The sequence below is a fragment of the Moschus berezovskii genome, chromosome 6, assembly GCF_049115385.1.
Source record: "Moschus berezovskii isolate FMDL1 chromosome 6, NW_MosBer_1.0, whole genome shotgun sequence".
NCBI lineage: Eukaryota > Metazoa > Chordata > Mammalia > Artiodactyla > Moschidae > Moschus > Moschus berezovskii.
Window position 1 is genome coordinate 61,354,531 of NC_142465.1, and position 24,365 is coordinate 61,378,895.

General features: G+C 61.6%; 1 protein-coding gene across 2 annotated transcripts in view; it reads right to left on the bottom strand.

The window, feature by feature from the left end:
- Window positions 1–1,068: 1,068 nt before the first annotated feature.
- LRP1 (LDL receptor related protein 1) overlaps window positions 1,069–24,365 on the bottom strand; it is an 81,858-nt gene continuing 58,561 nt past the window's right edge. The window contains exons 43-89 of one of the 2 annotated variants that reach the window (XM_055395344.2): window positions 21,728–21,932; window positions 21,181–21,373; window positions 20,458–20,583; window positions 20,144–20,272; window positions 19,788–19,907; window positions 19,469–19,582; window positions 19,066–19,215; window positions 18,867–18,989; window positions 18,429–18,545; window positions 18,129–18,257; window positions 17,752–17,874; window positions 17,531–17,671; window positions 17,239–17,429; window positions 16,196–16,379; window positions 15,954–16,039; window positions 15,678–15,797; window positions 15,098–15,285; window positions 14,758–14,963; window positions 14,049–14,237; window positions 13,339–13,487; window positions 12,855–12,948; window positions 12,612–12,728; window positions 12,311–12,430; window positions 11,847–11,969; window positions 11,566–11,691; window positions 10,946–11,062; window positions 10,145–10,251; window positions 9,908–10,040; window positions 9,124–9,243; window positions 8,868–8,990; window positions 8,390–8,530; window positions 8,169–8,303; window positions 7,971–8,090; window positions 6,766–7,034; window positions 6,154–6,332; window positions 5,568–5,674; window positions 5,205–5,321; window positions 4,566–4,742; window positions 4,287–4,427; window positions 4,001–4,174; window positions 3,586–3,747; window positions 3,035–3,209; window positions 2,821–2,922; window positions 2,617–2,681; window positions 2,446–2,536; window positions 2,200–2,344; window positions 1,069–2,044 (exon numbers count right to left, since the gene is read on the bottom strand). In XM_055395344.2, the coding sequence (XP_055251319.2) occupies window positions 1,904–2,044; window positions 2,200–2,344; window positions 2,446–2,536; window positions 2,617–2,681; window positions 2,821–2,922; window positions 3,035–3,209; window positions 3,586–3,747; window positions 4,001–4,174; window positions 4,287–4,427; window positions 4,566–4,742; window positions 5,205–5,321; window positions 5,568–5,674; window positions 6,154–6,332; window positions 6,766–7,034; window positions 7,971–8,090; window positions 8,169–8,303; window positions 8,390–8,530; window positions 8,868–8,990; window positions 9,124–9,243; window positions 9,908–10,040; window positions 10,145–10,251; window positions 10,946–11,062; window positions 11,566–11,691; window positions 11,847–11,969; window positions 12,311–12,430; window positions 12,612–12,728; window positions 12,855–12,948; window positions 13,339–13,487; window positions 14,049–14,237; window positions 14,758–14,963; window positions 15,098–15,285; window positions 15,678–15,797; window positions 15,954–16,039; window positions 16,196–16,379; window positions 17,239–17,429; window positions 17,531–17,671; window positions 17,752–17,874; window positions 18,129–18,257; window positions 18,429–18,545; window positions 18,867–18,989; window positions 19,066–19,215; window positions 19,469–19,582; window positions 19,788–19,907; window positions 20,144–20,272; window positions 20,458–20,583; window positions 21,181–21,373; window positions 21,728–21,932 (6,604 nt within the window). In that variant the 3' untranslated portion in view covers window positions 1,069–1,903. Of the gene's footprint in view, window positions 2,045–2,199; window positions 2,345–2,445; window positions 2,537–2,616; window positions 2,682–2,820; window positions 2,923–3,034; window positions 3,210–3,585; window positions 3,748–4,000; window positions 4,175–4,286; window positions 4,428–4,565; window positions 4,743–5,204; window positions 5,322–5,567; window positions 5,675–6,153; window positions 6,333–6,765; window positions 7,035–7,970; window positions 8,091–8,168; window positions 8,304–8,383; window positions 8,531–8,867; window positions 8,991–9,123; window positions 9,244–9,907; window positions 10,041–10,144; window positions 10,252–10,945; window positions 11,063–11,565; window positions 11,692–11,846; window positions 11,970–12,310; window positions 12,431–12,611; window positions 12,729–12,854; window positions 12,949–13,338; window positions 13,488–14,048; window positions 14,238–14,757; window positions 14,964–15,097; window positions 15,286–15,677; window positions 15,798–15,953; window positions 16,040–16,195; window positions 16,380–17,238; window positions 17,430–17,530; window positions 17,672–17,751; window positions 17,875–18,128; window positions 18,258–18,428; window positions 18,546–18,866; window positions 18,990–19,065; window positions 19,216–19,468; window positions 19,583–19,787; window positions 19,908–20,143; window positions 20,273–20,457; window positions 20,584–21,180; window positions 21,374–21,727; window positions 21,933–24,365 lie in introns of both variants that reach the window. The other variant, XM_055395343.2, reaches the window with a different exon arrangement.

Below are 24,365 nucleotides of genomic sequence, written 5' to 3' on the forward strand. Positions count from 1 at the left end.
TGTGCCTGGAGAATTCCATGGACAGAGGAGTCTGGCGGGCTACAGTCCATGGGGTTGTAAAGAGTTGGACACGACTGAGCGACTAACACACACACTAGGTTTCTTTAGATGCTTAAAACTGCCTTCTTTGAGCGTATTTGCTACTGTAGGAAAAGGGCTGTAACCCTCTCTCATTATAGGACCATGTAAAGCAGTGTGACCTTCTGCCCAGGAATTGTAGACCTGGGCTTCCCAGGTGGAGCTAGCGGGAAGAGCTTGCCTGCCAGTGCAGGAGACATGAGATGACGGTTTGATCCCTGGGTTAGAAAGATCCCCTGGAGGAGGGCATGGCAATCCACTCCCGTATTCTTGTCTGGAGAATCCCGTGGACAGAGGAACCAGTCCATAGGGTTGCAAAGAGTTGTACACGACTGAAACAACTTAGCACATTTGGGACCCCCTTTGACTGTAGCAGTCAACGCCTGGGATGTAAACTGGGTTTGTTGGTGGCCCGCGAGACCTGGAAAACTATTCTTCCCAACTTCAACTACAAATGCCTTCCTTTTCCTGAACCCAGGGTTCTTACTCTTGACATCTGATTAATTAGTCTCTATGAGGTGTGAGATGTTAATGCTTCAAGAGCAAACTTAGCTGAATGGGAATGGGACCATCCTGAACGACTAGAAAGTCGTTCACAATCCCAGTGTGTTCATCTCTTATTGTGGGATTTCTCACTGTGGAAGAGCATTTTAAGGATGGGTGGCAGTGTTGTCCCTTAAAAGTGACAGTGCAGAGAAAATACAGATCCTGGAGTTAAGTGTCCAACGGCCAGAGAGATCACATGTTTCAGAGAGGTGAAGTCACTGGCTCAAGTTGACACAGCCAGGAGAAGCAGGTCTTTCTGGTGAAGTTCCATGCCACCAGCTTCCTTGCCGCAGCCCAGCAAACGGGGATGGGGGCCAGAGGGCACCGAAGACCAGATGCTCCAGCCTTCCTCTAGCACAGAGCATGGCTCCCTCTGGTGGCTGGAGCATGCAAGCACAGACCAGCTCTCAGAGTCTCACATTCAGGTAGACACATTTTTTTTTTTTTTTACAATTTTATTTATAACAATATCTGTGTTATTTAGTTGTAAAGGAATTCAGCAAAAATTATTAAAACGTTCATGTCCCCAAAACGGGGCTGCCCGCTTGCCCTTCCTTGGTGTGCCCCACTTCCTCCTCATCCCCAGGGGAGGGGAGCCTGGGGGGACTGTTTACCAAAGAAAGTCTCCAGCCCTGGGAGCCACAGCTGGGGCACTGGAGAAGGGGAGGGCCTGTCTGGGAGGGATGCTGAGCGCGGCCATCTCAGAGATGCCCCTGGAGTGGGGGCTGGGGCATGGGATGGCCTCCCCCAAGAACTAAAAAACTCCATCCTTCCCTTCCTACCACAGCCAGAGCCAAATCTTCCAGACAAGGGCAGCAAAGGCCTCACCCTCCTCAGGATCCCAGAATCAGCCCTCAGGGGACTGGCAGGGTGAGGGGGTGGGGTGAGAGGGGAGAGCCTTGACAAAGTGTCTTGTACAGGGAGGGGGACACAGCACCACCAGCTCTCCCAGTGGGGGTGCGTTTTTGGTGGGAAGGTGGGAGGCAGGGCTCCCTTATACCTGTAATTTGCAGGAGCCCCCTTCCTGTTCCCCCCCTCCTGGAAGGCAGCATGGGGGGGGGGTTGCTGAGGAGCAGGCAGGAAGGAGAACGGAAAGAGATAATACTGTGCTCGCTTGCTCGCTTGCTCACTCACATATAAAAAGTAATTCCTTCATTTTTTACATTTATACATCCCAGCAGGGCTGGGGAGGGGTTGGCTGGGCAAGAGGGGGGCTCCTTGAAGGACTTCTCTGGCCGGGGGCAGGAGGCTCTCTGGGGAAGTCCGATGGTGTAGGACCCTATGCCAAGGGGTCCCCTATCTCGTCCTCGGGGCCCCGGCCCAGGAGTTCTCGCTTCTCGTCTGTGCTGGCCAGGGAGTGGCGGCTGCCGTGACCGCCCATGTACAGTGTGGCGTACACGGGGTTGGTGAAGTTGGTGGGCTGCAAGACAACAGAGGGTTCAGGTGGGGCTCGGGGACTGGGCTCTGTGGCTTAGGTATCTTCCGCCTACCTCCATTCCATCATGCAGCCCAACACGCTTGGTTGCCCCACCCACAGCCCTCTGGCCCTGTCCTGGAAGCCCCCTCCCAGCCCACCTTGTCAGGGTCCAGGGCGAAATCCGCATCCAGTAGGCCCCCTACATCATCAGGCTCCCCGCCTTCATACATCTTATAGGTGGGATTCCCGATCTCCACGTTCATGGCCCCGTTGGTCATCCGCTGGTGCTGGAAGCCCTTAGCCCTGTGGGGGAAGGTGAGACCATGAAGGCAGTGATTCTAGGAGAGGGTGAGACTAGGGCAGTAACATCGTGGCCATAATTTTCCAGACTCCCCACAACTCACCCTCGGACTCGCCGCTTGTACCAGAATACCACTCCGGCTACCAGAAGCATCAGCAGCAGCAAAAGCAGAGGAATTAGGATGGAGGCCATATCTAGAGGGGAAGAGGAGGGAAGCTGAGTCCAAAAGGCCTCAGAGGCACAAAGCCCTCCATCCCAGGTCCCTGCCACCTACGTCCAGGCTGCTGCTGGCCGACCACTTGTTCCTCACATCGGGGTCCCGCCATGTGGGGTGGGCACCTGCAGACGAGAGGGGCAGAGCTGAGTGGGCATGCCATACACCAGGGAAACGGAGGGACTGCAGGCTCCTGATGGTCTGGCTCAGACTTGGGGGAGGGAAGGCTGATCTAGGCCTTGGTGAGGCACAGGCCCAACTCACTGGCACTCAGGCATCATTTTGCTGTTCATGGTGCAGGAACCGCCATTGCTGCAGTGGCCAACGCAGGTCAGACAGCTGGGGGCCACCCGGCCATCGGAGCAGCTGCGGGGAGGAGTGCAGAGGCTGGGCGGGGCTGGAGGCGGGTGTCCCAGAGGCTGGGGTGGGGCGGGGAGTGGGCGGAGGGTGGGGCAGCCTGGGAGTGGGCCCCACTCACTTGCAGGTGACATCCCCGCTCTGCTTGTTGACCACGCAGGCCCCGTCAAGACAACGACTGCACTTGTTCACCTCACACCTGGGCCCCTCGAAGTAGGCGGTGCAGCGGCACTGGCGGGAGCCGTCGGCGGCCATCTGGCACGTGCCGAAGTTCTCACAGTAGCCAGAGCACTGTCCTGTGGTTCAGGGGATGGGAGAAGAACCCCACTGTCATGAGGGCCCTCCAGAGGTGGTGGGGGGCAGCTGGCCCTTGGGGTGACTTCCACCTCCTCCTGAGCCCCCCACTGTCCTCATGTCACAGGCTCCAGGGTTACAAAGATGTCCCGGAGCATCCTAACAGGGCTTTTGCTTGAATAATCCTGATGCCAGAGGGTTCACTACTTCAGGGCAGCGGGGGTGTGCTGACCTCTCCCTGGGGAGAAGCCCTGGCACCTCGAGCCTGGCCGAGCTATGAATGGCCTCCTTCCCTAGAAGTAGCCCCTGTGACCTGCACACCCCCCACCCCCTGCCTCCATCATCCCCTGGCCTGGGGCCCAGGGATGGCTCACTCACGGTACTGGCAGCGGTCCCCCAGGAAGCCAGGCAGGCATCGGCATTGGGGCTGGTTGCCCTGGTTGACCGTGCAGGTGCTGTTGTTGGCACAGTAGCCCGCACACACCTGCTGGGTGCATTTGGGGCCCGTGAAGCCTGTGGGGCACCGGCACGTGGGCATGCCTGGCGGGAGACGACGTGTGAGCGGGACTGTGGCCCACTGAGCCACCTGGCCCTATTGCAGGGGAACAGGGCTGGGAGGGCCCGGCTGGAGGACGGCAGCAGAGGGGAGGCAGGCAACACAGGCCAGCAATGCTGGGGTTGGGGGCAGCGGGCAGGAGGGCAGCAGAGGTGAAGCAAGGCAAGGCAGAGGCAGCTTGGGGGCCGCAGGGCTCAGGGGCCAGGAGGAGTCCTGGCAGGAGAACAAAGGCCATACCCGAGGGAGAGGCAGCGCAGGTGCCCCCGTTACGACAGTGCTCCCAGCACTGGTCGAGCTCACACTTGTCGCCTGTGTAACGGGGCTGGCATCGACACTTAGGCTGCCTCCGTGCGTTGAGGAAGCAGCTGCCGCCGTTGAAACATTGTAGGTTACAGGTTCCAGGCCGAGGAGCTGCAGGAAGGGTCGTCAAGGGCAGAGCCAGGGCAGGGGGGATTCAGGGGCTGTAGGGAGGAGGGTTCCGGGGTAGGGATGAGGGACCAGGGAGGGAGGGGCATGAGCATACCGTCTGGCGGGGGCGTCGGCGAGGGCACAGCCACACAGGTGCCATTGTCCAGTCGCTTCCCGTTGGGACAGGTGCAGACGGGCCCGCTGGGACTCAGCAGGCAGAGCCACTCGCACTTCTTGCGGTCACAGGGGTTGGTCACTGCAGGGGTGGGCAGCGTGGGAGAAGGCTGAGTCCTGTGAGCCAGCACCTCCCCCGCACCAACACCTGAGGCTGCAGCTTGGAGACCGCGCCCCTGGGCCCTCCGCGCCCCGGCCCGGGCTCTCCCTCGCTGCCCACCTTCAGGCTGCTTGTGCTGGTGGTACAGGACGACGTCGGAGGCGTGGCTCAGGCCCCCGGTCAGGTTGATCAAGGGGCTGTGTCCGAACTTATGGATCTTGAAGACACGATTATTGATGTAGGTGACTCCATAGATGTAATCCTCGAAGACATCAATGCTGAAGGGGTGACTCAGGCCTGGGGAGAAGTCGGAGGGGACTCAGGCCTTAGTCGCACTCTCCAGACACTGGGTCTCAAGGCTCTTGGGGACCTCAGGTTGAACATGTCCTGTTCACACCGCCCCTCAACCTGTTCCTCCCGCTGGCAACAGGTCCCATCAGCCCCTGACTTGTGGGGTCAGGAGCGGCTTCTGCTCCCTCTCCCCACGTGTGCTAAGTTCCCATAATCACCCATGTCGCCTCCACGCAGCTCAACGCCCATTGGTAGAATGAATGCATGTAAAGGTGGCCCAGAGGGTCAGGGTGGACTCAGGCCTGCAGGACTGGTGCTGGGGGTGTCTGGTTGGGAGGGGCCCCAAAGGCACTGCAGGACTGCTGAGGGCCAGGTGAGGAAGATGGCCGGCGCTGGGTGAGGCCTTGGGCCCAGAGGGGAGGACAGAGGCCTGAGGTCAGGGCTGCAAGACTGCTGGCGGAGGCTGACCTCGTTTGCTGTCAGCAGCCACAATGGGGTCCGTGCCGTTGAGCCGGATGCTACCGATGACTGAGAGCTTGGCATCCGCCCAGTAAAGCCGTTCATTGTGATAATCCACGGCCAGCCCTGGGGAGCAGAGAGCGCTGTGAGGGCCTGGCCTTCCAGCCCAGGCTCGGGGAGCAAGCAGGACGGGTCCGTGTTTGGGACGGCTCCACCCTGTCTCCACGGTCACTCGCAGTCACCTTTCCTGGGAAAAGCCTCCGCAGCCCCTCTGTCCCATCCCAGTCCAAGCCTCCTCCCCTCCCCAACTTTTGTGTGGCCCTGAGCTCAGTGAGCCCACGTCTCCCCCATCCCCGCCCCTGCAGCATGGACCTGTGGGCCACTGGATGTTGTCCTGAACCAGCGTCTCCCGAAGGGTTCCATCCATTGCTGCTGTTTCAATCTTGGGGTGGTTCCCCCAGTCTGACCAGTACATGGTGCTGGGGAGGGACAAGAAGTGAGTGTGGGCAGGACGTGGGTTCCCAGAGGAGGTCACTCAAGGGGAACACAGAGACTGCTGGGTACAGAGAGGAAGGTGTTCTCTCCATTTCCTCCACAGAGAGTCAAGGGGAGTCAACCTCCTGACCAGGTTAAAGATCTCTAAAACTGCTTGGTGCTACTCGGGTCCCAGTTCAGTAGGCAGAGCTGCCCCCTGCAGCAGAGGAGAAGCCCAGAACCTGGCTGCCCATGACAGCCAACCCAGCAGAGGCCAGGCCCCAGCTGGGCAAGCCAGTGTGACCCCGGTGACATCAGGGAGGGCCAGGGCTGGATGCAGCCTGGAAGACCCAGGGGCCTGCAGAGGACACTGACCTCAGGCTGGTCTGGGAGGAAACACCCACGCTGGGCACCGGGCACCCACCTCCATCCCAGGGGCTTCCTAGCCCCAGCCCAGATGCCTCCCCACAGCACCCCCGCGCACCCTCTCAGTGGGTCCACCACAATGGCGTGGGGCTCGTCAATCATGCCGGAGATAAGCGTCTTGCGGTTCTCGCCCTTCATCTGCGCAACCTCAATCACATCCCGGCCTGAGTCAGTCCAGTACACGTTCCCAGCCACCCAGTCAATGGCGATGCCCCTTGGCATCTTGAGCCCTGAAATCTGGACGGGGGTCACAGGTTCAGAGGTTACTGCTTTTGGCCTTCCTGCCCATTATCCATTCCCCGACTCCCTGTCCCTGCTGTTACCATTACCCTGCGTTACTGAGGAACAAAGTGAGGCCCAAAGAGGCTCAAGAGCTTGGCAACATGGACCCAGTGTGCCGGCTGTGACCTTCAGGAACCGAACGTGGCTCTGAGGCTGAAGGTCAAGGGTCCACGGTGCCCTGCAGCCTCGGGCCGCCACGTGGTGGCGCCACCTGCTGACGACGGTGCTGCTCTGCCTACCTGCCATCTGAAGGTCACCCTGCCTGCCAGCCTCATCTGTTGCCCCTTCCTCTGTCCTCTGCAAACTCTGCTCTGAACTGTCTGCTGTTTGGAGACTCCCCACCCAGTCTGTGCCTCCACGGAGGTCCCACCCTGGGCTGGGTGCTCACATTGAGGTGGGTGACGCCCCGGTCAATCTGCCGCCGGTGGCGGTTGGAAGTGGTGGGAGGTGCAGCAGGGGGCAGGCTGCGGAAGGAGATGGTGCCTGTGTGCCAGTTGGTCCAGTAGACGTGGCCAGCCTTGACGTGGACATCCATGGCATCGATACGGACGCTCTCGTCCCCCTGGAAGGCCTGCTCGTAAGCCGAATGGGGGTGGCTGGGGAACAGGCTGCGGATCTCATTGTCGTCAGCGATGTACAGGACCTGATACTCAGAGCCTGGAGGGACGAGAGCCCAGACGTTGGTGGGGGTGAAAGAGCAGGCTGGGGGCTGTCGGGCCTGGTGCTGGAAAGAGCCGGGCAAGCTGTGCTCCCTACCCAGTTCCCCCCTTTCACATTAACAATGTCTTCTCTCCTAGACAAGCCATCTGACGTGGCCCGAAGTGTCTGCTCATCCCAACCCAGTTCCAGGCTTGAGGGCTCCAGCCTGAGTCCTTGAACTTCCTCCTTTCCTAGGTGATCGAGGGTGACCTGCTACTCCAGAAAGCCGTCCCTCCTCCTCCAGCCTCAGGGACCTCTGTCTCCTCACGGCCTCTGCAGGCATCACCACACTCTCTGCTCCATAATGTCTGATATCTGCTCATAGGTGCGCACACATGTTGGGGTGCATGAGCACCGCCATGGAGTCGGGTAGGTGTGCGTGGGTGTATGAGTACCCTTGCACATATTAGGGGCTGTGTGTGCCCGGGTGTGTGTACATGGATACGGGGTGTCTTTGTATAGAGGCATGAGGAAGGTGTAGGTGTGCATCAAAGCACATGTTCTCACCAAAAAAAACAAAAGGTAAATATGTGAAATGAAGGCTGTGTTAATTAACTCAACGGGGGGAATTCTTTCACAAGGCGTATGTACATCAGATCATCACCTTGCACACATTAAATATCTGACAGTTTTGTCACCGATACCTCAGTGAAGCTGAGAAAAACACAATGGGAATATGCAGGTGGGGTACTCTTGACTGTGTGAGTGGTGCTGCTCTCGCCCCAGGACCTCTGGCCTCTGCCCGGCTGCCAGCCGTGTTCAGGAAACTGTCCAGTGGGTCTGGAATCGCAGGCTTGGGCAAGGGTGGCCAGAGGAAGACACTGCATCCCAGGTTCATTTCCTATCCCGGCATTGTAAGACCCGCCCCTCTCTCTGCCCTCTCCCAGCGCCTACCTTCCGCCTTGCAGGTGTTGTGCGTCTTCATGAAGTTGCGCGCGCAGCTGCACAGGTGGCCGCCCTTGGTGTTGTTGCAGAGCTGTGAGCAGGTGCCGAAGCGCAGGCACTCATTGATGTCTGGGGGTTACACGCCTGGGTCAGGGAGAGTCTCGCGGTGGGGGGCTTCTGCCCGCCTCGTGGACTCCCCATTCCTACCCTGGCATCCGGGTTGGCCTGGCACTGTGTGGAAGCCAGTACGGCAAGCACAGTAGGCAGCTTTCTCGGTGCGAACGCAGCGGGCCTCATCCCCACAGATGCTGGCGTTGGTGGCGCAGCTGGTCAGCTTGGGGTCTGCGGAGACAGCGAGTCTAGGCCTGGGCTTAGGCTCTCCATCCCTCCCGGCCCCGCCCACGCCAGCACGCGGGTCTCACCCTCACCCATGCTGCAGTCCTCCTCATCAGAGCCATCCCCGCAGTCATCGAACATGTTGCAGCGCAGGGAGGAGGAGAGGCAGCGCTGGTTCCGGCACAGAAACTCCTTCTTGTCTTTGCAGTGGGAGGTCTGGGTCGTGGGTGGCTCTGGGGGAGGGCGCGGCTTCAGGTCCTGGTATTTACCACCCTGCCCCCTCTTCCCACAGGAACCCCCGCTCAGTCACAGGTAGAGGGGCCCCAAGCCTGGCTCTCAAGCCTCAGGGGAAGTTGGTTAAACTGTTCGGATTTTCAGTCTCCGCTTCAGTGCCTTCCCCAGAGGTTTCTCTCCTGCCAAGACAAGGCCCCCAGCCTCCCCACAGTGGATCCTCCCCTTTCCCTGAATCGACTCACCAGACATACCTCCCACTTGGGCCACCCCCACCGCGTGTGCAGCACCCCCACTCCAGGAGCCCCCCAGAAGCCCCCTCACTGGCCCCCTGCTCACCACAGTCCTCCTCATCCGTCCCATCCCCGCAGTTGTCCGTGCCGTCGCACTGGCGCCCGATCCATAGGCAGACGCGGTCATTCTTGCAACGGAAGGGCCGGTTTGGAGGACACACGAACCTGGCTGCAGCGGCGAGAGGACATAGTCAGAATCAGCCTTGGGGGTCCCCCCACCCAGGCTGAGGGCCTCCAGGGAGCGGGAGAGCCCCGCCCCACCCCACTCCCTCTGAAGCCCCGCAGCCACCCTGGAGCCTCACCGCACTCCTCTGGGTTCTCGTCTGAGTTGTCCCCGCAGTCGTCCTCGCCGTCGCATTTCCATGCCAGCGGCTTGCACAGGGTGTTGTTGCACTGGAATTCGTCAAGGGGACAGGTCCGCACTGGGCGCCGGTGGGAGCAAAGAGTAAAGAATGAGCTCTGAGCCCCCAGCTACTGGGGCCGGGTCTTGTGGCCAGACCCCTCCCTCCATGGCCGAGACCTAGAGGGCACTCCAGGACAGCAGTGGAACCACCACTGGATAGAACCTGGGTTTCCTCATTTTCTCCACCAGCCAGGTAGCTGGGCAGAGCTGTCTCCTCTGGTATTTCGGGGAGAAGAGGTCATTTTGGGGAAGTGTCCAGAGAGCCCCGTTTCTTTCTGGTGGTGGGGCAGGGCCCAGGGCCCACTGTCATGCAGTGGCAGGTACAGAGGAGGATCCCTCACCTGGGAGTCAGGGGACCTGGGTTCCAGTCTCTGACCTCAGCCCACCAGCCCAGAGCCAGGAAGTCTGCCCTCACGGCTCCAAGCTCCAACCTTCCACCACTCAGGCTCCCCGTGTCCCCCTCTGGACTGTTGAGCCCAGGCCAGCAGCAGTGCTGCCTCACTGCTCCAGGAAAGGAAAAGTGAGCAGGGACTTGGCTTCTCAGGACAGCCGACTAAGCCATGTTGGAACTTGTGGGGTGGGGCCTGGATGGACACGGCCCTCAGGTTTCTGCTGGATTCAACTGGCTCCTTGATTAAGTGTTACTGTGGGGTGGGGCTATATTGTGGGGTGGGAGGGCTCACCACCAGTGCCACAGGCCTCCTCGTCACTGCCATCCATGCAGTCTGCATCTGCATCACAGCGCCAGCGCAGCGGGATGCAATGGCCACTCTTGCACTGGAACTGGTCCATGTCACAGCGGGGAGTGCAGTCTTTCTGTGGGCACGGGAGCAGATGTCCTGATCAGACCTGGGCACCCCTGCGGACCCGCCCTGACTCACCTAAGTCCGACCCTCCCTCCATCTGGTCTCCTTGCCTACCTCGTCTGAGCCATCTGCACAGTCATGATCCCCATCGCATTTCCAGCGCCCAGCGATGCAGCGGCCATTGGCACAGGAGAACTCACTCTCGGAGCAGGGCCGGGGCGCTGGGGAGGGACAGGGAGAGACAGGCCCCAGGAGGGTGGGCATAGGGACTCAGCCTTGAGAGCATCTCCAGCCCTTGCAGAGCAGAGTCACTTGTCCCTGCACCCCTGAAGGTCACAGTGGACTGGCATGATGACCAAGAGGCTCAACCCATCCTGGGCAAGCCAACTGGCTGCCCTCCTGGGACCAGCCGGGCCCAGAGCACACTCACACTTAGCCCTCTGGGACAGATACACGAGAGAGGGCATGGGGTCCCTGGCTCTGCCCTCAGGACAGACTGTGTGTGGGAGGGATGGGGGGGGGGACAAGACCACTAAGACAAGCAGCAGGGTTCAGGGAGAGGCCAGTAGAGGATGACGGGCTGGCACGGCACGGGGACAGGTGGGCTCTGGGGCAGTGGCAGGGATGTGGCAGGGCACGGGCACGTCAGAAACACCTACCTCTGCAGCCCCGAGAGGACAGTGTGGAAATGGAGAGAAACATGAGATGCGGTGAAATGGCACAAACTCAGATACACAACATGAAGTGGGGGCGGGGCTGAGGCAGGAGGGGGCCGGACCCCAGCCCCGGGAGGCGGCCACCTGCCCGAGCGCAGCCCAGCGGCGATGGGCAGGGGAAGGTGCTGAGCAGGGAGGTGTGGAGGTCTCCCGGGGAAGGGCAGCTGTGGGCCGGGGCGGGGATGGGGAGGGGACATACTGCAGCTCTCCTCGTCGGAGTTGTCCCCGCAGTCGTTGTCGTAATCACATTGCCAGCGGCCTGGCACGCAGCGGTTGTTCTTGCAGCGGAACTGGTAGGGCTCACAGGTGCGCTCGTCTAGAAGAGGCAAGATTGTTTTGGGGGGCAGTCAGGGACAGAATAGAGGGCAGACCTCACGGTCTTGGGAGGTGCAGTCAGGATAGCCAGGGGCGGGAGAGCGGGCGTTCCAGCCTGACATAGGTCAGCAGTGGCAGCCGAGGCCGTGTTCTGAGATGTGGGGGCAATGGGAGCTTCTGGGGCAGAGGGGACACGAGTTGGGGGAGCTGCTTCAGGGAGGGGATCCCACAGATCCCAGATGGTGGGCAGATGTGTGCCGATGAGGTGCCAGTGGGAGTTGTTCAGTCACCGAGTCGCGTCTGACTCTGCGATCCCATGGACTGCAGCACGCCAGGCTTCCCTGTCCTTCACCATCTCCTGGGTTTGCCCAAGTTCATGTCCATGGCCAGTGGGGGTGGGGAGTGAGGGGATGGTGGGCACAGGTTGTGAGGGCACTCAGGCAGCGGACAGCCCCTGCCCGCCCCCAGCAGGCACCTCTCCCGAGCAGGCTTGGGGACGCTCACCACACTCCTCTTTGGGCTCGTCCGAGCCGTCCCCGCAGTCGTCCTCTCCGTCACACTTCCAGCGTGCCGGGATACAGCGGCCTGAGTCCTTGCAGCGGAACTCGTCCACCCCGCAGGTCATCTGGGCTGCAAGGGGGTGGCCGGGGTGAGGAGGAAGGCTCCTTTCAGGAACGCGCTGTGAGGGTGAGGTCTGGGTGGGAGTGGCCGCCAAGGTGGGTCACAGGGGCGGGTGGCGGGAGCCGCAGGCCCTGTGGAGGGAGGGTGGGCTCCGGGAGACTCACTGCAGTTGGCAGGCTCGTCACTGCCGTCTACACAGTCATTGTCCCGGTCGCACACCCAGACCCGGGGGATGCAGCGCTTGGTGATGGAGCACTGGAACTGGTTGGGGGCACAGGTCACCTCGGCTGTGGGGTTGGGGAGAGAGTCAGGACCTGCCCACTTCGCCTCTCCCCACAGTTCCCCTCCACAGCTTCTCCCTCTCCCAAGCCCTGGCCTTGTCCTGGTCCTGCCAGCAATTTCTTGCAGGAAGAGACAGTTTATTTCTAATTTTGGTGATTTTGTCTTCGGGGTCTGCACATCTCTATGATGTGCACGATGGTTTTATGAGCAAACCGAGTCACACCCCATATAACTCATGTTGCTCATCTAATAACATAACTTGAGAACGGCACGGTCCCTAGAAGCAGCGGGGGCTGGACTTCAAGGTGAATCGTGTTCCGGCCCTGCCAGCACCCGGGGCACTCACGGCAGTCCCTCTCGTCCTCGCCGTCTCCGCAGTTGTCCTGTCCGTTGCAGCGGAAGATGCCGGGGATACAGCGGTTGGTGTTCGTGCACTTGAACTGACTGGGCAAGCAGACGTGGATGTCTGTGGGGGTGGGAGGAGGGCAGGGAAACTCATGGCGGGCGGAGGACGCAGGCAGGGCGGGGACCCCTCTCCCGCAGCGGGAGCAGCAGGAGCCCAGCCTGGAGAGGCGGCGGGGCCGAGCTCCCTTGCCCCGGGAGCTCAGACACCCACCCCCAGACCCCGGGGAGGACGGGCCCTTTACCGCAGTTGGCCTCATCACTGTTGTCCTGGCAGTCGTTGTCGCCGTCGCAGATGAAGGCGGGGTTCGTGCAGATGCCTGTTGAGCACTGGAACTGTCCTGGGCGGCACTTAAACTCGGCTGCCGGGAAGTGATGCTCAGCATCAGGATGGTGGGGGTGGGCTGGGGTGGGCGCAGACCCCTGGGGCCTCGGGAGGCAGGGAGCCCTGACGGAGGACCCGCTCCCCACCCCGCCCGGGCACTCACGACAGTCCGGGGGCTCGTCCGAGTGGTCCCCACAGTCGTCCTCCGTGTCACACTTCCACCAGAAGGGGATGCACTTGTCGTTCTTGCACACAAACTGGAGGGCAGGTGGGGGCGAGAGGGGTTGGTGGGGGTCTGGGGAACTCAGGAGATTTTCTTTTGAGGGGCTGGTGTGATTCCTAGAAGAAGCAGGGCCAGGTATCTCGGGGGGAGGGTGAGCTGGATGGGAGACTGGGATTCGGGGACTGCAGGGGGGCCAGGTCGGGGGGTATCTGTGTGGATCTTGGGGCTGGGGGGACTGGCGAGGAGAGGGTCAGGGTTAGGGTGTGGGGGTGTCTGTGTGAGGTGACGGGTGTAAAAGTATTGCTGTGGGGAGACAAGAGGTAGGCAAGAAATGTGGGGGTGTTAGCGTGCGGACATTCGAGCGGGCAGTGGGGTCTGAGGAGGAGTGGGGTACTGGTGAGTGGGGTCCGGGGACGAGCCTCACCTGGCTGGCCGTGCAGTTGGACACACAGTTGCGCCCGTCGCCGCCCAGGTAGAAGTTGGTGGGACAGGCACACTTGTGGCCGCCTCCGGGGGACAGTAGGCAGAGGTTGCTGCAGCCACCGTTGTTGACCTTGCAGGGGTGGTTGGGCACTGCCAGAGGAAATGGAGTTAACGGGCGGCAAACGGGTCCAGGGTATGGGCCACTGCTCCCTCGGCTGCCAGCCTCTGGCAGGGTGAGGGCAGCGCTCGCTGGGAATACGTTTTCTGGTCTTTCAAAGGCTGCCCAGCCCATCTGTCCTGGGCAGAGGTGGGGTAGGTCCAAACCCTGCTCTTTCGGAAGGGAGCGGAAGCCAGAGATAGGAGAGGACTCTCTTGAGGTTTCAGGGTCAGGCTGGGCCTCCCTTGGCTCTGGCCTGTCTGCCTTCAGGGCCTTGCCTTGGGGGTTTCCCCTCAGACTTGCTCTGCTGGATGGCCTCAGGGCCTCGCTGCTACAAGATCCACGGCTGGACCCAGCTGGGCTGTAACTCCTGAGAGCCAGACCATAGTCCATCTACCGCCCGCCAGATCACTGGGTGTCTACAGGCACTGCTCAGTTGGTACTGGGGAAGGAATGGGGCAGCAACCCCTGCTGAGACGGTGGGGTCCCATCTCACCCCAGGGCCCCTCATTCCTGGCTTGCTGGTGGCCAGCTCTCAGGCCCCAGCCGCTTACCGTCAGGCTGGCGCAGGGCGTGGAAGACGTGCAGGTCCATGGGCCGGTGCAATGTGCTGATCAGGAGCGTCTTGTTGGAGCCTGTGGTCTTGTGGGCTCGGTTGATGGATTTTGTCTCCCAGTCAGTCCAGTAGACATAGTCCTCAAACAGGGTCAGCGCGAAGATGTGTGGGATGTCCTGGCTTAGCACTGCAGGGGGCCGCAGGGCATGGGGGTCAGGCCCGGGCCGCCAGTCAGCACTGGGCAGCATATGAGGCGCCTTCCCTACTGGGCCCTCTTAACCCCATAGCAACTCTGTGAGGTGGGCATGGCCCTGCTGCAGCCCCTGGTCGCACAGCAAGTGAGTGGCAGAGCTGAAACTCAACTCCAGGCCCGTCTGATGGCAGGGTCCTGACCCTATATTCTCCATCGTTCCCTGTCGGGAAGTGGGGGCATGCTGCGTACCCCAGCCCCAGTCTCCCGCACCGTCCTCGGGGCCCATCATCTAGAACTATGCCTGGGAAGGTGCCTGTCTCTCGCCTCCCTCAGGGAGCCGGCGGTGGCCGTACCCTGTGGTGCTCTGAATCCCCAGATCCTTGGTGGGTAGTGTCCTCAGGCCATGCCCTCTGGCTTTTAAGCCACTCTTGCACCAGAGGCCTGATCCCCTTAAGTTTCAGAACCCCCGCCCCAGCAGTTGGCTATGCCGGGGCAGCCTCACTGGCATACTGACCGACGTGACGGTTGGAGCCGTCCAGGCTGGCAAACTCAATGTAATCCTCACGGGCATCGGCCCAGTAGATGCGCTCGGTGACGTAGTCCAGCGTCAGGCCGTTGGGCCACGTGATCTTGGTGTCCACGATGACACTGCGGCTGGACCCGTCCATGCCGATGCGTCCGATCAGTGAGTGGTCTCCCCAGTCTGTCCAGTAGAGGTACCTGGCGGGCCGGTGGGCAGTGAGGCAGGAGAGATCCCGTGACTGGTCCCACCAGGAGCCTGCAGGGAGGCTGGACCTGGGTGCCCGACTATACCAGCTGCTCTCAGACCTCCCTGGCCCTCCTCACCCACATACCCATTCTGCACGTCCACCACCAGCGCCCGGGGCTCACGGAGGCCGGAGCTGACCAACACTGTGCGATAGGCCCCGTTGAGCTTGGACACTTCGATGGTGTCCCGGCCTTTGTCACACCAGTACAGGTTGCCACCGACCCAATCCACAGCCAGCCCATCGGGGTTGCTGAGGCCCGTCCGGTGCAGCACCTGAGGGCAGGGGCGGGGAGGAAGGGCCCTGGGTGACATGGGCCAGGACTCTCAGCCTCTCTGGGAGGACAGTGGATGGGAAAGGCCCAGCCCAGGGCATGGTGTCAGCCTGGGCTCTAGGAGATGGGTCTCTAGATGACAGAGACCACACCCCAACCCCACAGAGCCTGGGAGCACAGGTGTGAGGGAGGTCAGACTAAGGAGAACTCACTGCTAATCAGGGGAAGGGAGAGAGAGGAGTCTCCTAGACCCCGCCACTCGCTGGGCTCAGAGGGGAGAGAAGCGAGGACAAGCCAAGTCATGCAGTGACTCAGTGAGGAGCGGGGATGGCCTTGAAACTGAAAGGGTCCTCTGGGCAGGGACAGCGGCTGGCTCCCGGCCCCCGGGCTCACCTGCACGTTACTCCCATTCAGGTGCATCCTGCGGATCATGCTGCCCTGGGTTGTCACGTCCGTCCAGTAGATCATCTGCTCTCGGTAGTCGAAGTCCAAGGCGACGGCGTTGTTGAGGCCCTGCATTTGGGGGGTGAGCAGAGGGGTGACCAAAGAGTCAGGATATGGAAGGCTGGTGAGGTGGCAGGGAGGACGGCCACGGGTCTGAGTGTGGAGAGCGTGGGGCTCGACGGCGGGTCTGGGGAGGCGGTGGGATGAGGAGGGCGGGTCTGGCACCTGCTTGAGCAGCGTGTAGTTGGAGCCGTCCAGGTTGAGCTTGCGCAGGTAGTACCGGTTGGCGAAGATCAGAAACGGCTCCTCGTCTGGAGACAGGATGCTGGCTCAGCTGCTGGCCGGGGTGCATTCTGGCACCGCCCCACCGCCAGCCCCCAGCCTGCATTCAGCTCTGCCATCCCGGTCCTCCCGCCACTGTCCCCGGTGGCCTGGGCCAGCTGCACACCCCCAAAGCCCCGTCTCACCGGTCACGGCCTTGCAGCTGTGGGGGTCGCCGCCACGGGGTGCGTAGCCCTCCACACACAAACACTTGTAGCTGCCGTGGGTGTTGATGCAGCGCTGGCTGCAGGGGAATGTGGTGCTGCACTCGTCCACGTCGGCGCATGTCCGGCCGTCATCCTTCAGGCGGAAGCCGGGGCGGCAGCGGCACTGCGGGCACGGGGGGCCTGGGATGGGCATGGGCAGGGGGCTGGGCTGCCCCAGGGACTGCAGATCTCTCACCCTGAGACTGAGGGGCCCCTCCGGCTCCCTTCACTCTGGGTGGCTGGCTGGCACAGGGAAGTTGAGGAGGCAGGCAGCACAGAGGCCTGCCCGTAAGAGGAGGCACTGAGCTGGCCCACGCCAACCATCCGGCTCTCGTGCCTACCCAGCCACTGGTGTGAGTCCCCAATGACCGCCACGTCTCTGTATCCCCAGCTCAACGCTCAGGCCTCGTCTTATGTGATCCGTGGGCATCATTTGACAGCTGGGCACCTCTTCCTCCAAAACTATCTTCTCTTGGCTGTCCTCCTGCCCCAGCAGCTGGCCCTGCTCAGGCTTCCCTGCTGCTCCCCTCCGCACTCACCTCACTGCCCTCAGTATGGCTATGCATAGGGCTCAGGCCGTAGACCGCCCTCTTTCCATATCCACTCGCCCCCATGAGGGTCTTCTCCAGACGCCTGACTTAAATGCCGTCTCTATGGTGACAGCTCCCGGACTCCCTCTCCCGTCTGGCCTCTCCCTTGAACCGTGGACCTGTGCATCTGGGGCCTGCTTGACATCCACACGCCCCTCCTCCTCTCACGCCCCGACCTCATCTGCCAGCAAAGCCTGCCAGTGCTATTTTCCACACCGACCAGAACCCGACTAGGAGAGATTTCTGCTGTGCTCAACGCTGTATCCCCAGGGCCTAGAAAGCTGCCTGGCAGGACAGGGGCTGAAATTGCCTTTGTCGGATGAACGTGTGAACGAGGAGCAGAGAAAGGAGTCCCAGCCAGGCTTGGGGTGCAGAGGCTCCCACCCAGCCTACCTTGAAGCCGATCTTGAGGTCCTCGCAGTCCTGGCTGCAGCCACTGAGCTTGTGGCTGAGACACTCGTTGACATGGCAGCCCCGTTCGTCTGAGCCGTCGCCGCAGTCGTCCTGGCCGTTGCAGAGCAGCGCCTCAGCCACACACCGCCCGCTGCTGCACAGGAACTGCGAGGAGGCGTTGCACTTGTGCTCTGGGGGGTGAGGGGGAGGGGGGCGAGTCAGCTGGGTCCCCGGCCGCCTGGGGACTGGGGCCGGGGGCCGAGGGCAGGGAGGGAGCCACGTGGGGGCCCACCTGGGCTGGTGCAGTGCGGGTTCTTGGGGGCCTCATCGCTCTGGTCGTGGCAGTCGTTTTCACCGTCACACTCCCACTGGCGGGAGCTCAGGCAGCGCCCGTTGGCGCAGCGGAACTCGTTGGGGCCGCAGGTCGGGTACTCTGCGGTCGGAGGGGGCAGGTGAGGCTGGCGGCCTGTGCACCGAGAGCAGGGCCCCATCCCGCCGCGGCCCCGGGCTCACCACACTCAGGGGACTCGTCAGAGCCATCGGCGCAGTCACGGTCGTGGTCGCACATGAAGTGCTTGGGGATGCACTGGCGGTTCTGACACATGAACTCCCGGTCATCACAGCTGCTGTTGTACACTGCGGACGGAGGCAGACACAGCCCCTCAGCACCCACCCATCTGCTGCCGAGTGTCACCCCCCGGCCTTCCTGTGGCGTGAGCAGCAGGGTGGGCAGAGCACTGGATGGGGAGTCTGGGCTAGTCTGGATGATAGAGCTCTGCCCCTGTTGCCTGAGTGACCCCTTCCTCTCCTTGACCTCAGTTTCCCCTTCTGCAAAGTGGGCCCGTGGCCACGCACTGTCCGCCCCACTCCTCGGAGCCCCCGCCGCTCACAGCAGCCTGCCGCGATGCTCTCGTCAGCACCGTCAGCACAGTCCTTGTCCCCGTCACAGAGCCAGCGCTCGGGGACACACACGTGGGTGCCAGGGCAGGAGAAGGAGTTGGGGCCGCACGTTTTGCCTTCTGTGGAGGGAACAGGGAGACATTGAGAGATGCAGCAGCAGGCAGAGCCGGGCCAGGCAGCTGGAAAGACATCTCCGCTGCTGTGCTGTCACTCGGTGGGGTTTGCTGGGGGGGTCTGTCCCTTCCGGCGCCACCTCCCTAACCTGACTGCAGCCCCCCGCCCCGCCTCACCGCAGTGAGCCGCCTCGTCCGAGCCGTCCCCGCAGTCATCGCTGCCGTCGCACAGCCACTGCTTGGAGATGCAGCGATGGTTCTGGCACTCAAACTGGGCCTCGGAGCAGAACTTGTCTGGGGCAGCCGGACAGAGGTCACAGTTAGATCGGGAAGGGATGAGGGGCTGCAGATAGATGCCACGGGATGGATGGGGGAGACACTCATGGCACCCGCTAGGGGGACTCAGCAGGAATGGAGAGGTGGTCCCCTCTCAGAGCCTGAGGGTCTGGGTGGGAGGCACGGGGCGAGGCCCTGGGTGCCCCTCTCAAAGCAGGGCATTTCCTGCGAGGGTGTCAAGAGGGCGGGGTCCGCACAGAGTCTTAGCGGGGCGGTGAGGCCCCATCCCCTGCGGGTCCTCTGGGTGACGGGCTCGGGGGTGGGTCTGTGGTCACTCACTGCAGTGGGTCTCGTCCTCGCCGTGTTCACAGTCATCCTCCTTGTCACACGTCCAGCTCATGGGGATGCAGCGGCCGCTGGGGCAGGCGAAGTAGTTCAGGGGGCACCTGGGGCGCTTCACACCTGGGGGCGAGGCAGGCATGAGGGCACGGCCACCTCGGGGGCCGGCCGCCCGCCGCGCACCCGCCCGCCGCCGGACCTGGGCAGTCGCGCTCGTCACTGTAGTCCCCGCAGTCGTTGGCGCCGTCGCACACCCAGCTGGGCGCGTAGCAGAGGGAGGTCCGCTCGCAGGGCTGGAAGCGCACGCCCTTCACCCCCAGGCGGAAGTAACTGCTGCAGTCAGTGGCGCCTGGCAGGGGCGGGGAGGAGGGGTGGCACCAGGCTCCGCCCACAACACCCTCCCCGCGGAGCTCTGGCCCGCACAGCGCCCCCATGTGTTTAGGAAAGTTGAGCCCTGTCCACGCCTTCCACTCCCTGCCCCTCCGAGTCCCAGGGGAGCCCAGGGCTGGGGTGGGCCGGGAGGGGACTGAAACTGCCCTGGGCGCCCAGAGGGAAGGCAGAGAGGAGCCGGGGCCAGAGGGCAGGGAGGGGGCGTCACTCACTGCAGTTCATCTCGTCCGAGGCGTCCTCGCAGTCCACAAACTGGTTGCAGCGGCTGGAGTTCCCGATGCAGGTGCCGTCCCGGCAGCGGAACTCGCCCACACCACAGGCCGTCTCTACAACAGTGCCCGCCCGGTGCCATCAGCCAGGGGCCTCCCCGTGAGGGCCAGGCCGGCCCGGGCCAGACCTCCCGGCCCAGGGCCACCATACTGTGCTCTGAACCAAAGTCCTTGGGACCTGGGGACCAAAGCTCAGCGAGGGTGGGGGTGGGGCAGGGTGGGTGGGGGTGGGGGTCCGAGGCCTGGCCCGGGTCCCACTCACTGTTGCAGGGAATCTCGTCAGAGCCGTCCCCACAGTCGTCGGCCCCATTGCACCACAGCATGTTGGACACACAGCGTCCGTTGTTGCATTGGCGGAAGGTCTTCTTGCAGCGGCGGGTATCTGCAGGCGGGAGCAGGCCATGGTGAGCAACAGCTGGGGGCTGCCTCTGATGAGACCCTGCTTCGGGACTGGTGTGGGTCTCAGGGTGGTTCTCCCCTTCACGAGCACCCCAGTTTTTCTTGGGGATGCAGGGAGGGTGGGGGCTTTGCTCCTCTCACTCCCACGCCCCACCCAGTGGGGACTGAGGCTGGTGACTCAGAAGATGGGGGCCTGGGGGTACGGGCGGGGGCCCTTACTGCAGTAGGACGGCTTCTCATCAGACTTGTCCTTGCAGTGGGAGACGCCGTCGCACGTCAGGCCAAAGTTGATGCACTCGCCATTGGCACACTCGAACTCGTCTTGTGCGCGGCACGAGGAATTCACCGCTGGGGAGGGAGGCGAGGAGCTTCCTGAGCCGGGGCCTGAGCGCCTGTACCCCATCTCCCCCCCAGGAACTGAGGCTTCAGGGGGCTGGGTTGTTGGTGGGGGCTGGGCTGTTGGAGCGTCGGGGGTGAGATGGTTCCCGTCTGTGCCCAGGACCCCCCATGCGGAGCCTTGGTCCCTCTCTCACCCTGACAGGTGAAGTCATCCCGGAGGATACGGCCCCCACGGCAGGAGCAGTTGACGTGGCCTTGGTGCGTGAGCAGACACAGGTCCTGGCAGCCCCCGTTGTTGATGCGGCAGGGGGAGAGCTCGCCTGGGGCAGGGGTGGAGGAGAGTGGGCCAAGGGTATCCTCTCCTGCACGCAGCGCATCCCCACCCCAACCACCCAGCTGCGCTGAGCTTCCTGGCACCGCCTGTGACACGGTGGCTTACAGCTGGCCTGAGGCTGCTATGGGAAGGTGGGGTAGGAGCATTCGGGGTGGGCCTGAGCTTGAGGATGCCGTGTGCTCTTAGGTGGGCTGACTGGCATTCTGAGCTGTACACTGGGGAAACTGAAATCTAAGGAGCCCTGAGGTCATGTATGTGGCGGGAACCCCAGGGCGTGTGTGAAGAATGTGTGAGAGGCTGAGAAAACTGCAGATCTGGGTGGGGGACCCTCGGTGTCAAGCCAGTGTGGGACCACATCTGTGCCCACGCACGCAGACGGTGGAGCAGGCAGTGCCTGGGATAGGCACGGGGTCGGGTTCCAGCGGGTCTGTGTGGTTCTGTGTGGGAGGAATGAATACACCATGTGGGTGCGTCCAGAGACGTGGGTTGGTCTAGTTGAGTACGTGTGTGTGTGTGTGTGTACGTGTTTGCATGCTGGCACAGTGGGCAGGTGGGCAAGGCTGGTGGCAGCGGCCCCACTCACAGCTGTTGGTGTCATTGGCCACGGCGATGATGCCCATGGGCTGCTGGGGGATGTCCACGCGCAGCAGCTTCATGTCGCTACCCACGTACTTGTTGGCTCGCTGCACGGCCCGCCGCACCCAGTCAGTCCAGAAGATGTGTTCCCCGTACACGGCCAACCCGAAGGGGTGGACAGGCTCCGACTTCAGGATGACCTGTGGAGACACCCTCAGCATTGTCAGAGGTATGGCTCTCACCTCTGCCTCCACCCCCTGCAGCTGCTCCGGGGACCAGCGGCCTGGCTCCCTAGACAGAGTCACACAAGCGGAGGATCTGCAGAGGACTGCGAACACCTCCCTCATTCAGCTGCCGAGGAAGCCAGACCAGGAAGGTCGAGGATGCTAAGTGCCGAGGTCAGGATGCCTCACTGTCCTCCCGGCTCTTCCTGCTCCACCGGGCGGCCTCCCTTTCTCCTGCTCTGCGCCTGGGCAGTGTCCTCCCTGGCTGCCCGGCAGTCTCCCGGTGTCAGCCCCCTCCTGCTGCCCATCCCGCTTGCCCTGGAGACTCACGTAGCGATGGGAGCCGTCATACTCGCACCGCTCGATCTTGTCCAGGGTGGCGTCGGAGAAGTAGAGCTTCTCAGCTCGGTGGTCGATGGCCAGGCCGTTGGGGGTGCGGATGTCCTTCTCGATGAGAGTCAGGACGTTGGCCCCTGACAGGGCTGCCCGCATGATGCTGGGGTGCTGCTCGTTCCAGTTGGTCCAGAACATCAGGCTGAGGGGAGAGAGGCCACAGAGATCAGGACCCAAAGCCAGGGAGCTGCTGCGGTGAGCCCAGGCCAGGGCATGCAGACAGGCCAGACCCAGAGGCCCGCCAGCATGTGAACTAGGCCCCGGCACCACAGGCAGCCTCAGGCCACCAAAGCCAACGAAGCCCTAGCGCCTGGGAAGGACGGCTGCTCAGACAGCATTAGTGTGTGCTTCTGTGTCCACGCCTGCCTCTTCTGAGACAGCGGGCTCTGGGATTCTGACCCTGGCTGCTGGGAACCTTAGCAAGCTACTTAACCCCTCTGCAACTCATTTTTCTGCTCTATGAAATAGGAATGAATAGTACTATTAATACCATCTGCTCTGTGGAATGATTTGAGGATTAAGCGACAGTCTGTGTGCTATGTGAGGATTTTCTATTATTTTTTTTTCTTCGTTTTTCTCTTCTCCTGGCATCCTGAAGACCCTTGGGTGTCCAGTGTGTCCCAGGTCCTAGGGACACGTGGGTTTTACCACCAAGTTCCTGAGAATCACCTTCTCCATAACTTAAGGCCTGTGTACATTTGGGATCTGAGTCCCAGCTCTGCCGCTTACTAGCTCTGACCTTGAACATGCCTCTTGGCCTCTCCTTTTTTCTTTTTCTCTTGGTCCCTCTGATCCTCGGTTTCCTCTCAGTTTAGGAGGTGATGGGAATGGTCAGCCATGCTTTGCTTCTCTGGGGGTGGTGGTGGTGGTGGTAAGGTCCTAGAGATGGGTATGGAAGACCTCAGGGATGCTCAGGCACTACACTGGGTGTGACACTATGGTCCTCTGACCACCTGCGGTGGATGGTGATTCCTAGGTCTTTGTCCCAGATTCACATTCACTTAGGAAGGAGGGAGACTGAGGAACCAGACCTTCCAGTGCTCCCCAGGCCACCCTCACCCACCCTGGAGTTTGAGAAGCACTGAGCCACACCAGGGCTTCCCAGGAGGCGCTAGTGATAAAGAACCTGCCTGCCAATGCAGCAGACATGAGACCCGGGTTCGATCCCTGTGTCAGGAAGATTCCCTGGAGGAGGGCATGGCAATGCACTCCAGTATTCTTGCCTGGAGAATCCTATGGACAGAGGAGCCTGTGTCTCCCCAAGCTACAGTCCACGGGGTTGCAAAGATTCAGACATGACTGAAGCGACTGAGCATGAGCTACATCAAAGCCACTTGAATTGCAAGAAAATCAGTCATTCCGAAAGGAAGTCAGTCCTGAATATTCACTTGCAGGACTGATGTTGAAGCTGAAACTCCAATACTTTGGTCACCTGATGCAAAGAGCTGACTCACTGGAAAAGACCCTGATGTTGGGAAAGATTGAAGGCAGGAGGAGAAGGGGATGACAGAGAACGAGATGGCATCACCAACTCAGTGGACATGAGCTTGAACAAACTCCAGGAGATAGTGAATGACAGGGAAGCCTGGCGTGCTGCAGTCCATGGCTGGGTCACAAAGAGTCGGATACGACTGAGCGACTGAATAACACCAAAGCTATACCCCTTCAGTTCCCTCACAGGACCTGCTCTCTGCTTCCCTCCACCCCAGGCCTGGGTCCCTCATCCCTTGTCCGTTCTGGCCGCAGAGCTGTCCTCGGCAGCCAGACTTGTCTCCTCAAACCTCTCCAGCTCTCACTCTTTTTAACAACCCCCACCCCCGACCCAGTCTCTCCACCCTGCCACTATGCTCAGGTAAGAGGTTTTTCATTAGGGAGGCTGACTGCCCCTGAGCCCATGAGGATAATGCTCTGGTTTGAAAGGCTTCCTCTCAGGGGAAGGGGCGGGGTTCTGGTTCTTGGAATCAGGATGGGAGCGGATGGAGGCGTGTCCTACTGGCCTCCCCCAGAGAAAACGGGTGTCCCAGGACAGTTGCTAGAGTCATCTTCCTTCCCACCAGGGACGCCTACACCCTCAAGTACAGTCTGGCTCACTTCATGCTGGGAAGTGCTTCCCTCTTGTCACGACAAACTGCTGCACGTGGCAGGTTGATCCGTGCTCCCAGGACTGCGGTCACCTGACCGGGAGCGGCTCTGCCCCCTCCATCTGGGTCCACGCTGGCTCCCTCACGCTCCTCCAACGCGTTCACTCATTCTGGCCAAGGGAGGCCCTCTCCCACACAGTTCAGCCCTTTCTCCTGTGTTCTGCCTAGCTTCAGTTCACCCTGCTATCTTTCAGACCTGGCTCATGCACTGCCTACTTGAGGACACGTTCCCTGATTTCCAGCCTGGGTCAGGTCCTCGTCACCTACTTGCGGAGCTCCCCGCGGCCTCATCAGGACAGACATCAAATACGCCAGCGGCGCATGGCTGACCCAACCCTGCTCCCTGCCAGATCCTCAGCACAGCACTGGTTCTCAAAAACCATTTGCTGGGACTTCCCTGACAGTCCAGTGACTAAGACTCTGTGTTCCCCAGG